Source organism: Oncorhynchus gorbuscha, linkage group LG02 (assembly GCF_021184085.1).
Source record: "Oncorhynchus gorbuscha isolate QuinsamMale2020 ecotype Even-year linkage group LG02, OgorEven_v1.0, whole genome shotgun sequence".
NCBI classification, from domain to species: Eukaryota; Metazoa; Chordata; class Actinopteri; order Salmoniformes; family Salmonidae; genus Oncorhynchus; species Oncorhynchus gorbuscha.
Window position 1 is genome coordinate 4,109,732 of NC_060174.1, and position 15,808 is coordinate 4,125,539.

Here is a 15,808-nt window from a genome sequence, read left to right on the forward strand (position 1 = left end):
GGAGATCGATACTGTCCAGAGACCCTCTCTTCCCCAGTAGGGAGATCGATACTGTCCAGAGACCTCTCTCTTCCCCAGTAGGGAGATCGATACTGGAGACCTCTCTCTTCCCCAGTAGGGAGATCAATACTGTCCAGAGACCTCTCTCTTCCCCAGTAGGGAGATCGATACTGTCCAGAGATCTCTCTCTTCCCCAGTAGGGAGATCGATACTGTCCAGAGAGGTATCTCTCTTCCCCAGTAGGGAGATCGATACTGTCCAGAGACCTCTCTCTTCCCCAGTAGGGAGATCGATACTGTCCAGAGACCACTCTCTTCCCCAGTAGGGAGATCGATACTGTCCAGAGACCACTCTCTTCCCCAGTAGGGAGATCGATACTGTCCAGAGACCTCTCTCTTCCCCAGTAGGGAGATCGATACTGTCCAGAGACCTCTCTCTTCCCCAGTAGGGAGATCGATACTGTCCAGAGACCACTCTCTTCCCCAGTAGGGAGATCGATACTGTCCAGAGATCACTCTCTTCCCCAGTAGGGAGATCGATACTGTCCAGAGACCTCTCTCTTCCCCAGTAGGGAGATCGATACTGTCCAGAGATCACTCTCTTCCCCAGTAGGGAGATCGATACTGTCCAGAGATCACTCTCTTCCCCAGTAGGGAGATCGATACTGTCCAGAGACCACTCTCTTCCCCAGTAGGGAGATCGATACTGTCCAGAGACCACTCTCTTCCCCAGTAGGGAGATCGATACTGTCCAGAGACCTCTCTCTTCCCCAGTAGGGAGATCGATACTGTCCAGAGACCACTCTCTTCCCCAGTAGGGAGATCGATACTGTCCAGAGACCTCTCTCTTCCCCAGTAGGGAGATCGATACTGTCCAGAGACCTCTCTCTTCCCCAGTAGGGAGATCGATACTGTCCAGAGACCTCTCTCTTCCCCAGTAGGGAGATCGATACTGTCCAGAGACCACTCTCTTCCCCAGTAGGGAGATCGATACTGTCCAGAGATCTCTCTCTTCCCCAGTAGGGAGATCGATACTGTCCAGAGACCTCTCTCTTCCCCAGTAGGGAGATCGATACTGTCCAGAGACCTCTCTCTTCCCCAGTAGGGAGATCGATACTGTCCAGAGACCTCTCTCTTCCCCAGTAGGGAGATCGATACTGTCCAGAGACCACTCTCTTCCCCAGTAGGGAGATCGATACTGTCCAGAGACCACTCTCTTCCCCAGTAGGGAGATCGATACTGTCCAGAGGCCTCTCTCTTCCCCAGTAGGGAGATCGATACTGTCCAGAGACCACTCTCTTCCCCAGTAGGGAGATCGATACTGTCCAGAGACCACTCTCTTCCCCAGTAGGGAGATCGATACTGTCCAGAGACCTCTCTCTTCCCCAGTAGGGAGATCGATACTGTCCAGAGACCACTCTCTTCCCCAGTAGGGAGATCGATACTGTCCAGAGATCTCTCTCTTCCCCAGTAGGGAGATCGATACTGTCCAGAGACCTCTCTCTTCCCCAGTAGGGAGATCGATACTGTCCAGAGACCACTCTCTTCCCCAGTAGGGAGATCGATACTGTCCAGATATCTCTCTCTTCCCCAGTAGGGAGATCGATACTGTCCAGAGACCTCTCTCTTCCCCAGTAGGGAGATCGATACTGTCCAGAGACCTCTCTCTTCCCCAGTAGGGAGATCAATACTGTCCAGAGACCTCTCTCTTCCCCAGTAGGGAGATCGATACTGTCCAGAGACCTCTCTCTTCCCCAGTAGGGAGATCAATACTGTCCAGAGACCTCTCTCTTCCCCAGTAGGGAGATCGATACTGTCCAGAGATCTCTCTCTTCCCCAGTAGGGAGATCGATACTGTCCAGAGAGGTATCTCTCTTCCCCAGTAGGGAGATCGATACTGTCCAGAGACCTCTCTCTTCCCCAGTAGGGAGATCGATACTGTCCAGAGACCACTCTCTTCCCCAGTAGGGAGATCGATACTGTCCAGAGACCACTCTCTTCCCCAGTAGGGAGATCGATACTGTCCAGAGACCTCTCTCTTCCCCAGTAGGGAGATCGATACTGTCCAGAGGCCTCTCTCTTCCCCAGTAGGGAGATCGATACTGTCCAGAGACCTCTCTCTTCCCCAGTAGGGAGATTGATACTGTCCAGAGACCACTCTCTTCCCCAGTAGGGAGATCGATACTGTCCAGAGATCTCTCTCTTCCCCAGTAGGGAGATCGATACTGTCCAGAGACCACTCTCTTCCCCAGTAGGGAGATCGATACTGTCCAGAGATCTCTCTCTTCCCCAGTAGGGAGATCGATACTGTCCAGAGACCACTCTCTTCCCCAGTAGGGAGATCGATACTGTCCAGAGACCTCTCTCTTCCCCAGTAGGGAGATCGATACTGTCCAGAGACCTCTCTCTTCCCCAGTAGGGAGATCGATACTGTCCAGAGACCACTCTCTTCCCCAGTAGGGAGATCGATACTGTCCAGAGATCTCTCTCTTCCCCAGTAGGGAGATCGATACTGTCCAGAGATCTCTCTCTTCCCCAGTAGGGAGATCGATACTGTCCAGAGACCTCTCTCTTCCCCAGTAGGGAGATCGATACTGTCCAGAGAGGTATCTCTCTTCCCCAGTAGGGAGATCGATACTGTCCAGAGGCCTCTCTCTTCCCCAGTAGGGAGATCGATACTGTCCAGAGGCCTCTCTCTTCCCCAGTAGGGAGATCGATACTGTCCAGAGGCCTCTCTCTTCCCCAGTAGGGAGATCGATACTGTCCAGAGGCCAATCTCTTCCCTAGTAGGGAGATCGATACTGTCCAGAGAGCTCTCTCTTTCCCAGTAGGGAGATCGATCCTGTCCAGAGGGGCCTCTGTAACAACACAGGCTCACATTCCATGAAGACAAAGGATGTGTTTGTCTATTCCTTACGCAGTACACTACTTTAGACCAAAGCCCTATGGGCCCTGGTCAAAAGTAGTGCACTACGTAGGTAAAAGGTGCCATTTGGGAATCACATATGTCAGCAGAGACACAGAGGGCCTGTCTCAAATCAAATCAAATGTTATTTGTCACATACACATGGTTATCAGATGTTAATGCGCGTGTAGTGAAATGCTTGTGCTTCTAGTTCCAACAATGCAGTAATATCTAACCTAACAATTCCAAAACTACTACCTTATAGACACAAGTGTAAAGGGATAAAGAATATGTACATAAAGATATATGAATGAGTGATGGTACAGAACGGCATAGGCAAGATGCAGTAGATGGTATCGAGTACAGTATATACATAGGAGATGAGTAATGTAGGGTATGTAAACATTATATTAAGTAGCATTGTTTAAAGTGGCTAGTAATAAAAACAATTACATCCATTTTTTCCATTATTAAAGTGTCTGGAGTTGAGTCAGTGTGTTGGCAGCAGCCAGTCAATGTTAGTGGTGGCTGTTTAACAGTCTGATGGCCTTGAGATAGAAGCTGTTTTTCAGTCTCTCGGTCCCAGCTTTGATGCACCTGTACTGACCTCGCCTTCTGGATGATAGCGGGGTGAACAGGCAGTGGCTCGGGTGGTTGTTGTCCTTGATGATCTTTATGGCCTTCCTGTGACATCGTGTGGTGTAGGTGTCCTGGAGGGAAGGTAGTTTGCCCCCGGTGATGCGTTGTGCAGTCCTCACTACCCTCTGGAGAGCCTTACGGTTGTGGGCGGAGCAGTTGCCGTACCAGGCGGTGATACAGCCTGCCAGGGTGCTCTGGATTGTGCATCTGTAAAAGTTTGTGAGTGTTTTTGGTGACAAGCCGAATTTCTTCAGCCTCCTGAGGTTGAAGAGATGCTACTGCGCCTTCTTCAAGATGCTGTCTGTGTGGGTGGACCAATTCAGTTTGTCTGTGATGTGTATGCCGAGGAACTTAAAACTTACTACCCTCTCCACTACTGTTCCATCGATGTGGAAAGGGGGGTGTTCCCTCTGCTGTTTCCTGAAGTCCACAATCATCTCCTTAGTTTTGTTGACGTTGAGTGTGAGGTTATTTTCCTGACACCACACTCCGAGGGCCCTCACCTCCTCCCTGTAGGCCGTCTCGTCATTGTTGGTAATCAAGCCTACCACTGTAGTGTCGTCAAAAAAACTTGATGATTGAGTTGGAGGCGTGCGTGGCCACGCAGTCGTGGGTGAACAGGGAGTACAGGAGAGGGCTCAGAACGCACCCTTGTGGGGCCCCAGTGTTGAGGATCAGCGGGGTGGAGATGTTGTTACCTACCCTCACCACCTGGGGGCAGCCCGTCAGGAAGTCCAGTACCCAGTTGCACAGGGCGGGGTCGAGACCCAGCGTCTCGAGCTTGATGACGGGTTTGGAGGGTACTATGGTGTTAAATGCTGAGCTATAGTCGATGAACAGCATTCTCACATAGGTATTCCACTTGTCCAGATGGGATGGGGCAGTGTGCAGTGTGGTTGCGATTGTGTCATCTGTGGAACTATTGGGGCGGGTCTAGGGTTTCAGGTCGGGTGGAGGAGATATTGTCCTTGATTAGTCTCTCAAAGCACTTCATGATGACGGAAGTGAGTGCTACGGGGCAGTAGTCGTTTAGCTCAGTTACCTTAGCTTTCTTGGGAACAGGAACAATGGTGGCCCTCTTGAAGCATGTGGGAACAGCAGACTGGGATAAGGATTGATTGAATATGTCTGTAAACACACCAGCCAGCTAGTCTGTGCATGCTCTGAGGGCGCGGCTGGGGATGCCGTCTGGGCCTGCAGGCTTGTGAGGGTTAACGCGTTTAAATGTTTTACTCACGTCGGCTGCAGTGAAGGAGAGTCCGCAGGTTTTGGTAGCGGGCTGTGTCAGTGGCACTGTATTGACTTCAAAGAGAGCAAAGAAGTTGTTTAGTCGGTCTGGGAGCAAGACATCCAGGTCTGTGACCCTGCCACATACCTCTCGTGTCTGAGCCGTTGAAATGCGACTCTACTTTGTCTCTATACTGACACTTAGCTTGTTTGATTGCCTTGCGGAGGGAATAGCTACACTGTTTGTATTCGACCCTATTCCTTACGCAGTACCCTACTTTAGACCAAAGCCCTATGGACCCTGCTCAAAACGTAGTGCACTACGAAGGGAAAAAGGGGGCCATTTGGGAATCACATATAATGTCAGCAGAGACACAGAGTGCCTGGAGGAGAGGAGGACAGGGGAGGAGGAAAGGACATAAGTGTCACCCTGATGCCCTGTCATAAAGCAGGGTCCCTATATTCCTTCACCTCATCCTCCTCTCCTCCACCACCTCAGACATCTTCAACCTCCCGAGCCCATTAAAACTAATTAAAATCCGGAGAAAACACAGACAGGGACGGAGATTAAGGTAATTATCTGATCCTGGATTGGGGTGGAAACATTGAGGAAATTAGACTACTGTAGCAGACAAACAGAAGGTCCAGACCGTTAATTAGACCTACTGCAGCAGACAAACAGAAGGTCCAGACCGTTAATTAGACCTACTGCAGCAGACAAACAGAAGGTCTAGACTGTTAATTAGACCTACTGCAGCAGACAAACAGAAGGTCCAGACCGTTAATTAGACTACTGTAGCAGACAAACAGAAGGACCGTTAATTAGACTAAGTGAACAGAGCAGATAGTGCACTACTTTGTACCAGGGCCCATAGTGCACTATAAAGGGTTTAGGGTGCCATTTGGGATGCAATCCCAACAGCTCGCTGCCGTGACTTCACTGATGACTGATGGCGGACGATTCCTGTCACTACATTAAATCACACAGCCCAGCCGAGACGAGACGAAGCCACTTTCCGAACCCCAGCAGCTGCCTACATCCACACCCTGTCAACCCGACCACACAGAGCCTGTCAGGATCCACAGCTCAAACACAGCTAGCCGTCTAGCGGCGTGTCACGCAGTAAGCTCATCTAATTGGACGAGGACCAGAAGAACACAGAGAGCTCCACCAATGATCAGAGTGTATTTCTGGAGAACCTTGGGCTTCAGACAGGAGACCAGAGAGGTTCACTGCCAATGACTGGAACGAACTACAGAAAAATCTCTGAAACTGGAAACACTTATCTCCCTCACTAGCTTTAAGCACCAACTGTCAGAGCAGCTCACAGATTACTGCACCTGTACATAGCCCATATACAATTTAGCCCAAACAACTACCTCTTTCCCTACTGTATTTATTTATTTATCTCCTTTGCACCCCATTATTTTTATTTCTACTTTGCACATTCTTCCATTGCAAATCTACCATTCCAGTGTTTTACTTGCTATATTGTATTTACTTTGCCACCATGGCCTTTTTTTGCCTTTACCTCCCTGCTCACCTCATTTGCTCACATTGTATATAGACTTATTTATACTGTATTATTGACTGTACGCTTGTTTATTTCATGTGTAACTCTGTGTTGTTGTTTGTGTCGCACTGCTTTGCTTTATCTTGGCCAGGTCACAGTTGTAAATGAGAACTTGTTCTCAACTTGCCTACTTGGTTAAATAAAGGTGAAATAAAATAATTTTAAAAAGTACGGAGAGGTTTGAGAAAAAGGCCAACTACTAATGTCAACCTTGTTGAAACAATATATATATATATATATGCCATTTAGCAGACGCTTTTATCCAAAGCGACTTACAGTCATGTGTGCATACATTCTACGTATGGGTGGTCCCGGGGAACGAACCCACTACCCTGGCGTTACAAGCGCCATGCTCTACCAACTGAGCTACAGAACAGAGAGTCTGTTAAATGACTCACTACTGTAAGTCTCTCTGGATAAGAGAGTCTGTTAAATGACTCACTACAGTAAGACTCTCTGGATAAGAGAGTCTGTTAAATGACTCACTACTGTAAGTCTCTCTGGATAAGGGAGTCTGTTAAATGACTCACTACAGTAAGACTCTCTGGATAAGAGAGTCTGCTAAATGACTCACTACTGTAAGTCTCTCTGGATCAGAGAGTCTGCTAAATGACTCACTACAGTAAGACTCTCTGGATAAGAGAGTCTGCTAAATGACTCACTACTGTAAGTCTCTCTGGATAAGAGAGTCTGCTAAATGACTCACTACAGTAAGACTCTCTGGATAAGAGAGTCTGCTAAATGACTCACTACTGTAAGTCTCTCTGGATAAGAGAGTCTGCTAAATGACTCACTACTGTAAGTCTCTCTGGATAAGAGAGTCTGCTAAATGACTCACTACTGTAAGAGTCTCTGGATCAGAGAGTCTGTTAAATGACTCACTACTGTAAGTCTCTGGATCAGAGAGTCTGTTAAATGACTCACTACTGTAAGTCTCTGGATCAGAGAGTCTGCTAAATGACTCACTACTGTAAGAGTCTCTGGATCAGAGAGTCTGTTAAATGACTCACTACTGTAAGTCTCTGGATCAGAGAGTCTGTTAAATGACTCACTACTGTAAGTCTCTGGATCAGAGAGTCTGTTAAATGACTCACTACTGTAAGAGTCTCTGGATAAGAGAGTCTGCTAAATGACTCACTACTGTAAGTCTCTCTGGATAAGAGAGTCTGCTAAATGACTCACTACTGTAAGAGTCTCTGGATCAGAGAGTCTGTTAAATGACTCACTACTGTAAGTCTCTGGATCAGAGAGTCTGTTAAATGACTCACTACTGTAAGTCTCTGGATCAGAGAGTCTGCTAAATGACTCACTACTGTAAGAGTCTCTGGATCAGAGAGTCTGTTAAATGACTCACTACTGTAAGTCTCTGGATCAGAGAGTCTGTTAAATGACTCACTACTGTAAGTCTCTGGATCAGAGAGTCTGTTAAATGACTCACTACTGTAAGTCTCTGGATCAGAGAGTCTGCTAAATGACTCACTACTGTAAGAGTCTCTGGATCAGAGAGTCTGTTAAATGACTCACTACTGTAAGTCTCTGGATAAGAGAGTCTGCTAAATGACTCACTACTGTAAGAGTCTCTGGATCAGAGAGTCTGTTAAATGACTCACTACTGTAAGTCTCTCTGGATAAGAACGTCTGTTAAATGACAAAAATGTCAATGTAATATTTACAGAGCCTGATGGTACTAATTTACTGTATAATGTTATCTTGTAAACAGGACCATGTTCCAGTCGGTCTCAGAGAACAACATTTGGTTCAGAGTGGATCTCCTCAGTAAAGACGAGGTGGCTGTTTAGTTTAGTTTAGTTTATTTTATTTTTACAGGGACAGTGCACATTAATATATAATAATATATAATATATATAATAATAATATATGCCATTTAGCAGACGCTTTTATCCAAAGCGACTTACAGTCATGTGTGCATACATTCTACGTATGGGTGGTCCCGGGGATCGAACCCACTACCCTGGCGTTACAAGCGCCATGCTCTACCAACTGAGCTACAGGAGGACCACATTAATCAACGTTTCAGTAAAAGTGCCAGTTTTAGCCAGCCGGCTAATTTTCAACCGCAGTCCCTGGGCAGGTTATTAAAAACAATTACAATATAGACAATAGCACCATAGAACAAGCAAGACATAGCAACATAGGACAAGTAAGACGTAGCATACAGACAGAGCAACATAGGACAAGCAAGACGTAGCATACAGACAGAGCAACATAGGACAAGCAAGACGTAGCATACAGACAGAGCAACATAGAACAAAAAGCAGCAAGACAAAATTCATAAAAGCAACAAAGTGTTTCCACAACTCACAAGCTACAGACAACAGGGAAAGCGGGAACACACAGCTAGGGACCATGTTCACAAATCTGATTGACCTTTAGCCATGTCTTCAAGCATTTTGTGAAAGTGTGATATGTGGTGCAGTTATGTGTGTCTGATGGCAGTGTATTCCAGACATGGGAAGCTCTCACAGAGAATGCAGATTTACTAAAGGTGCTTTTCCTTAGGGGAACTATACAGTCACCTCTCATGGCAGACCTTGTGGATCTGCTGCCATATGTCTGGGTTTTCTGTTTAACATGGGACAAGCAGGACATAGCATACAGACAGAGCAACATAGGACAAGCAAGACATAGCATACAGACAGAGCAACATAGGACAAGCAAGATGTAGCATACAGACAGAGCAACATAGGACAAGCAAGACGTAGCATACAGACAGAGCAACATAGGACAAGCAAGACGTAGCATACAGACAGAGCAACATAGGACAAGCAAGATGTAGCATACAGACAGAGCTACATAGGACAAGCAAGATGTAGCATACAGACAGAGCAACATAGAACACGCAGGACGTAGCATACAGACAGAGCAACATAGAACAAAAAGCATCAAGACAAAATTCATAAAAGCAACAAAGTGTTTCCACACCTCACAAGCTACAGACAACAGACAACATGGAAAGCGGCAACACACAGCTAGGGACCATGTTCACACATCTGATGGAGCTTTAGCCATATCTTCATGCATTTTGTGAAAGTGTGAAACCACAACAATTTCCTTGCTATTACGTTATTGCCTGTCAATTGAGGCCAAAATTGTTTCAAGCAAAAATGTGGTGATACCCAACTCAGCCATCTCACAGAAAAATGTCCTCCTATCCTCAGTATACCGCCTGCAATATAACAGGATATGCTTCACAATCTGTACCTCAACACATTCCTCACACCCCATCTGGGTTTTCCCCCACTAACACTAGCCCACTTCCCAATCCACTATGACCCTGCATCAGCCTATTTTGCGCAGAAGTCCAATATCCCGCCTACAGATAATACTGATTGGTTTAATCTAGTATCTGTCAGCATTCGAACCAATTAGACTTTCCCATCAAAACTGGGTGGCATGTATTTTTAATTTGACCTTTATTTAACTAGGTAAGTCAGTTAAAGAACAAATTCTTATTTTCAATGACGGCCTAAGACCAGTGGGTTAACTGCCTGTTCAGGGGCAAAACGACTGCTTTTTAACTTGTCGGCTCTGGGATTCGATCTTGCAACCTTTCGGTTATGGGGTTTATCTCAATGAAGAAAAGAGGAATCATTTCCTTGTTTCGTTAGTTATGAGTTATTCTTCAATATTCTTTCACCATGTATTTAGTTAACTAGATATAGATCAGTCAATATTTAGTTAACTAGCTATAGATCAGTCAATATTTATTTAACTAGATATAGATCAGTCAATATTTATTTAACTAGCTATAGATCATTCAATATTTATTTACCTGGATATCGATCAGGGAAGGATATGAGACCAATCTATGGCTCCATTTCAATAGTTTTGTTTTTTACAGTTCCTTTCCTTTATCACAGCGTTTCCCAAACTCGATCCCCGGGACCCCAAAAGGTTTTTTGTTTTTTTGCACTTACACTACACAGATGCTTCAAATGATCAATACTTGATGGGGCGTCAGGGTAGCCTAGTGGTTAGAGTGTTGGACTAGTAACCGGAAGGTTGCGAGTTCAAACCCCCGAGCTGACAAGGTACAACTCTGTCGTTCTGCCCCTGAACTGGCAGTTAACCCACTGTTCCTAGGCCGTCATTGAAAATAAGAATTTGTTCTTAACTGACTTGCCTGGTTAAATAAAGGTCCAAATAAAAAAAAGTAGTTGATTATTTGAATCAGCTGTGTAGTGCTAGGGCAAAAAAAAATTACTTGGGTTCCCTAGGACTGAGTTTGGGGAAGACTGTTTCATCCTGTACTTTTTGAATAATCAATCAGCACATAATTTACTCTAAAGAAATGCCCAGCTACATGTATGTAAAAAATGTCATTCTATATTCCAAAATATATTAATTTAAAAACAGGACCTCATTTGTTGTCCACAGTATTGCATTTCATAGTAGATTTACTAACTGAAGCCTGTTTATCTTTTTCTTAGTTTAGTTTAGTTTATTTTATTTTTACAGGGACAGTGCACATTAATCAACGTTTCAGTAAAAGTGCTGGTTTTAGCCAGCCGGCTAATTTTCAATCGCAGTCCCTGGGCAGGTTATTAAAAACAATTACAATATAGACAATAGCACCATAGAACAGGCAAGACATAGCAACATAGGACAAGCAAGACATAGCATACAGACAGAGCAACATAGAACAAAAAGCAGCAAAACAAAATTCATAAAAGCAACAAAGTGTTTCCACACCTCACAAGCTACAGACAACAGACAACATGGAAAGCGGCAACACACAGCTAGGGACCATGTTCACAAATCTGATTGACCTTTAGCCAGGTCTTCAAGCATTTGGTGAAAGTGTGATATGTGGTGCAGTTATGTGTGTCTGATGGCAGTGTATTCCAGACATGGGAAGCTCTCACAGAGAATGCAGATTTACTAAAGGTGCTTTTCCTTAGGGGAACTATACAGTCACCTCTCATGGCAGACCTTGTGGATCTGCTGCCATATGTCTGGGTTTTCTGTTTAACAAAAATATTGAGTGGAGGGGGAGCCAGGCCATTAAGGATCTTGAATACAAGACATGCGTCGGTGTATTGCACAAGATTTTCCCAACTCAGGAGCTCGTTCTTTCTGACGATGTAACAGTGATGATGGCTATTGGGCTTCCTATCAATCACTTTGAGCGCCTGTTTGTAGACAATGTTGTACAGGAAGCTTGGGCCCAACTAGTCAAGCAGTATGTTAAGTGGGGGAGTATCATAGTTTTGAAGTACAGTTTTGCTACCTTTGTAGTCAAACAATTTTGTATAAATCGGAAATTAGCTAGATTGAATTTAGTTATTTGAATGACCTTTTTCACATGCTTTTTAAAAGAGAGGGTGGAATCAAGTATGATGCCAAGGTACTTAAAATCGGATACCACCTGGAGCTTCTCCCCTGACACATAGACATCTGGCTCAGTAGCATCTGTTGCCCTCTTTGTGAAGAACATGCAAACAGTTTTTTTCACATTGAGATGCAAACATGAGTCACTGAGCCACTTTGTAACCTGGACCATTACAATAGTGAGACACTGAGCCAATTTGTAACCTGGACCATTACAGTAGTGAGACACTGAGCCAATTTGTAACCTGGACCATTACAGTAGTGAGACACTGAGCCACTTTGTAACCTGGACCATTACAGTAGTGAGTCACTATGTAACCTGGACCATTACAGTAGTGAGTCACTATGTAACCTGGACCATTACAGTAGTGAGTCACTATGTAACCTGGACCATTACAGTAGTGAGTCACTATGTAACCTGGACCATTACAGTAGTGAGACACTGAGCCACTTTGTAACCTGGACCATTACAGTAGTGAGACACTGAGCCACTTTGTAACCTGGACCATTACAGTAGTGAGTCACTATGTAACCTGGACCATTACAGTAGTGAGTCACTATGTAACCTGGACCATTACAGTAGTGAGTCACTATGTAACCTGGACCATTACAGTAGTGAGTCACTATGTAACCTGGACCATTACAGTAGTGAGTCACTATGTAACCTGGACCATTACAGTAGTGAGACACTGAGCCACTTTGTAACCTGGACCATTACAGTAGTGAGACACTGAGCCACTTTGTAACCTGGACCATTACAGTAGTGAGTCACTATGTAACCTGGACCATTACAGTAGTGAGTCACTATGTAACCTGGACCATTACAGTAGTGAGTCACTATGTAACCTGGACCATTACAGTAGTGAGTCACTATGTAACCTGGACCATTACAGTAGTGAGACACTGAGCCACTATGTAACCTGGACCATTACAGTAGTGAGTCACTATGTAACCTGGACCATTACAGTAGTGAGTCACTTTGTAACCTGGACCATTACAGTAGTGAGACACTGAGCCACTTTGTAACCTGGACCATTACAGTAGTGAGACACTGAGCCACTTTGTAACCTGGACCATTACAGTAGTGAGACACTGAGCCACTTTGTAACCTGGATCATTACAGTAGTGAGTTCTTGTGCAGCTTGTTGTTTGCTCTTTGCACATATATCACTGTATCATCTGCATACATTTGAACTTCAGACCCAGTACAGACAGAAGGCAGATCATTAATGTACAGGCTGAACAGGAGGGGCCCCAGTATTGACCTTTGTAGTTTTTAAGAAAGGGGCACGCCCACATCATAGCTATGAGTGGGGGACAGCTCATTGCTCACTCTGACACACTGAGTTCTGCCTTCAAGGTATGATTTCATCCATCTCAAGGCATCAGGGGAAAAGTTGAACTTGGACAATTTTGTGATGAGAATCTCATGGTTAACAGTATCAAAAGCCTTCCTTAGGTCCAGAAACACAGCCCCAACAGCACCCCCTTTGTCCATCTTGGACTTCACATTTTCCAGAAGAAAGCAGTTGGCCGTTTCTGTGGAGTGTTTCGCTCTGAAGCCAAACTGCATAGAGTGTAATGTGAAGGGGCTGTTGTTGAGGTGAGCAATCAGTTGTTCTGCTACACACTTTTCAACAACCTTTGACACCACAGGTAGTATACTAATGGGCCTGTAGTTACTCACGTCAGCAGGGTCGCCTGATTTAAAGATGGCCGTTATTATGGCCGACTTCCATACCCTTGAAAACACACCGAGACCAATAGATGTGTTGGTGACCTTAGTAATGGGGCCAATGAGTGACTCTTTGTAGTTTTTAAGAAAGGTAGAGTCCATCCCAAACACATCTTTGGCTTTAGAGTTCTTTAGTGAGCTAATCACCTTGTTCACCTTTGACCCAGAAACCTCCCTTATGATGAAGACAGGTTGAGTGTCATTCACTAGCACTGAGCCCAAGAAACCAGTGGAGGGGTTCTGTGTCAGTACCCTGACAGAGTCAATAAAGTAGGAATTGAAGGCTGTTGCTATTTCGACTGCATCCTGTATTAGATTGTTATTCACCATGATTTCTAGTCTTTTTGCAGTGTTACTATGGTCTTTCCCTGTTAACTTTTTTAGATTCTCCCATATCAATTTAGAATTTCCCTTTGCTTCACCAATTATTTTAATAAAAAAGTTTGCCTTGGCCTGTCTGATTTCTTTCATCACCTTATTTCTCAACATGGTAAACCTACGTCTGTCATGCTCTAATTTAGATTTTAGGGCTATTTTTAGAGCATAATCTCATTCTTCCATCAATTTCCAGATTTCTCCATTTAGCCAAGGAAGAGTGCTCTTTTGGCCAGGTTTGGATTTGATTTTCTTTAGGAAGCCATTTATTGTAGTCTGGATTGTGGATAGAAAAACCTGACTTATCAGCTTCCACGTCTGTATAGGACAAGAGATCATTCCAGTTTATTCCCTTAATTGCTTTTTCAAAATAGTTTAATTCACTCTTAGGTATTCTGAGTTGATCCGGCTTTCTAACAGTAGAGAGGTTAAACCTGCTCTTAGACAGCTTTCTGGCTATAAGTGTTCCTAAAGTACTTACAATCTCACACACATTCTTCCCCAAACCTGCCCAACAAATATCGTAAATAGGATATGTTAACAATCATTTTATTATTTTATTATTATTATATATAAACCTGTTTTAAAAACCTTTTCAACGCAGTCAGAATGGCTAAATAAACCATTACTGTTTCCTTGAGTTGAGCTGAGGCCTAAGTGCAGTAAAAGGATACTTCCCTCCTTGCTCGTCTCCTGCATGCTCTCCATCCCGGGAAGGGCCGACGCCACACGCCGAAACAGCTGGAGAGGGAGGGGGGGCAGAGGGAGAGGGGGAGGCAGAGGGAGGGGGAGGCAGAGGGAGAGGGGGAGGTAGAGGGAGAGGGAGAGGGGGAGGCAGAGGGAGAGGGGGAGGCAGAGGGGAGAGGGGGGCAGAGGGAGAGGGGGAGGCAGAGGGAGAGGGGAGGCAGAGGGAGAGGGGGCAGAGGGAGCGGGGAGGCAGAGGGAGAGGGGGAGGCAGAGGGAGAGGGGGGAGGCAGAGGGAGAGGGGAGGCAGAGGGAGAGGGGGAGGCAGAGGGAGAGGGGGAGGCAGAGGGAGAGGGGGGAGGCAGAGGGAGAGGGGGAGGCAGAGGGAGACCGGGGAGGCAGAGGGAGAGGGGGAGGCAGAGGGAGAGGGGAGGCAGAGGGAGAGGGGGAGGCAGAGGGAGAGGGGAGGCAGTAGTACCCTAGTTTCCCTTTTTATTTTTTTTTGTCCTAGTCGAGAGCGCCAGGAGGGAGAGGGGGAGGCAGAGGGACTCTTCCTGGGGGGAGGCAGAGGGAGAGGGGGAGGCAGAGGAGAGGGGGAGGCAGAGGGGAGGGGAGGCAGAGGGAGAGGGGGAGGCAGAGGGAGAGGGGAGGCTCCTGGGGGAGGTAGAGGGAGAGGGAGGAGGGGGAGGCAGAGGAGAGAGGGGGAGGCAGAGGGAGAGGGGAGGCAGTGGAGAGAGGGAGGCAGAGGGAGAGGGGGAGGCAGAGGGAGAGGGGGCTGGGCAGAGCCCCTCTTCCCCCCCTCCCTCTCTCACTCTCTCGCTCTCCCTTCTCTCTAGAGGGGGCTCCCAGGCAGAGGGAGAGGGGGAGGCAGAGGGAGAGGGGGAGGCAGAGGGAGAGGGGGAGGCAGAGGGAGACCCTGGGGAGGCAGAGGGAGAGGGGGGGCAGAGGGAGAGGGGAGGCAGAGGGAGAGGGGGAGGCAGATTCCGGAACATTATTAAACTCTGGGGAGGCAGAGGGAGAGGGGGAGGCAGAGTCTTTTTGAGAGGGGGAGGCAGAGGGAGAGGGGGAGGGAGGGATTTCTTTCATCACCTTATTTCTCAAGAGGGAGGGGAGGCAGAGGGAGAGGGGAGGCAGAGGGAGAGGGGGAGGCAGAGGGAGAGGGGGCAGAGGGAGAGGGGGAGGCAGAGGGAGAGGGGGAGGCAGAGGGAGAGGGGGGAGGAGGAGAGGGGGGAGGCAGAGGGAGAGGGGGAGGCAGAGGGAGAGGGGGGAGGCAGAGGACTTCCACGGGGAGGCAGAGGAGAGGGGGAGGCAGAGGGAG

At 46.7% G+C, this 15,808-nt stretch overlaps 1 protein-coding gene across 1 annotated transcript in view; it reads right to left on the reverse strand.

The window, feature by feature from the left end:
• LOC123991057 (ras-related protein Rab-6B) overlaps positions 1 to 15,808 on the reverse strand; it is a 217,057-nt gene that overhangs the window by 13,262 nt on the left and 187,987 nt on the right. Inside the window, exon 7 of the mRNA XM_046292220.1 lies at positions 14,481 to 14,547. Within this exon, the coding sequence (XP_046148176.1) occupies positions 14,481 to 14,547 (67 nt within the window). The remainder of the gene's footprint in view (positions 1 to 14,480; positions 14,548 to 15,808) is intronic.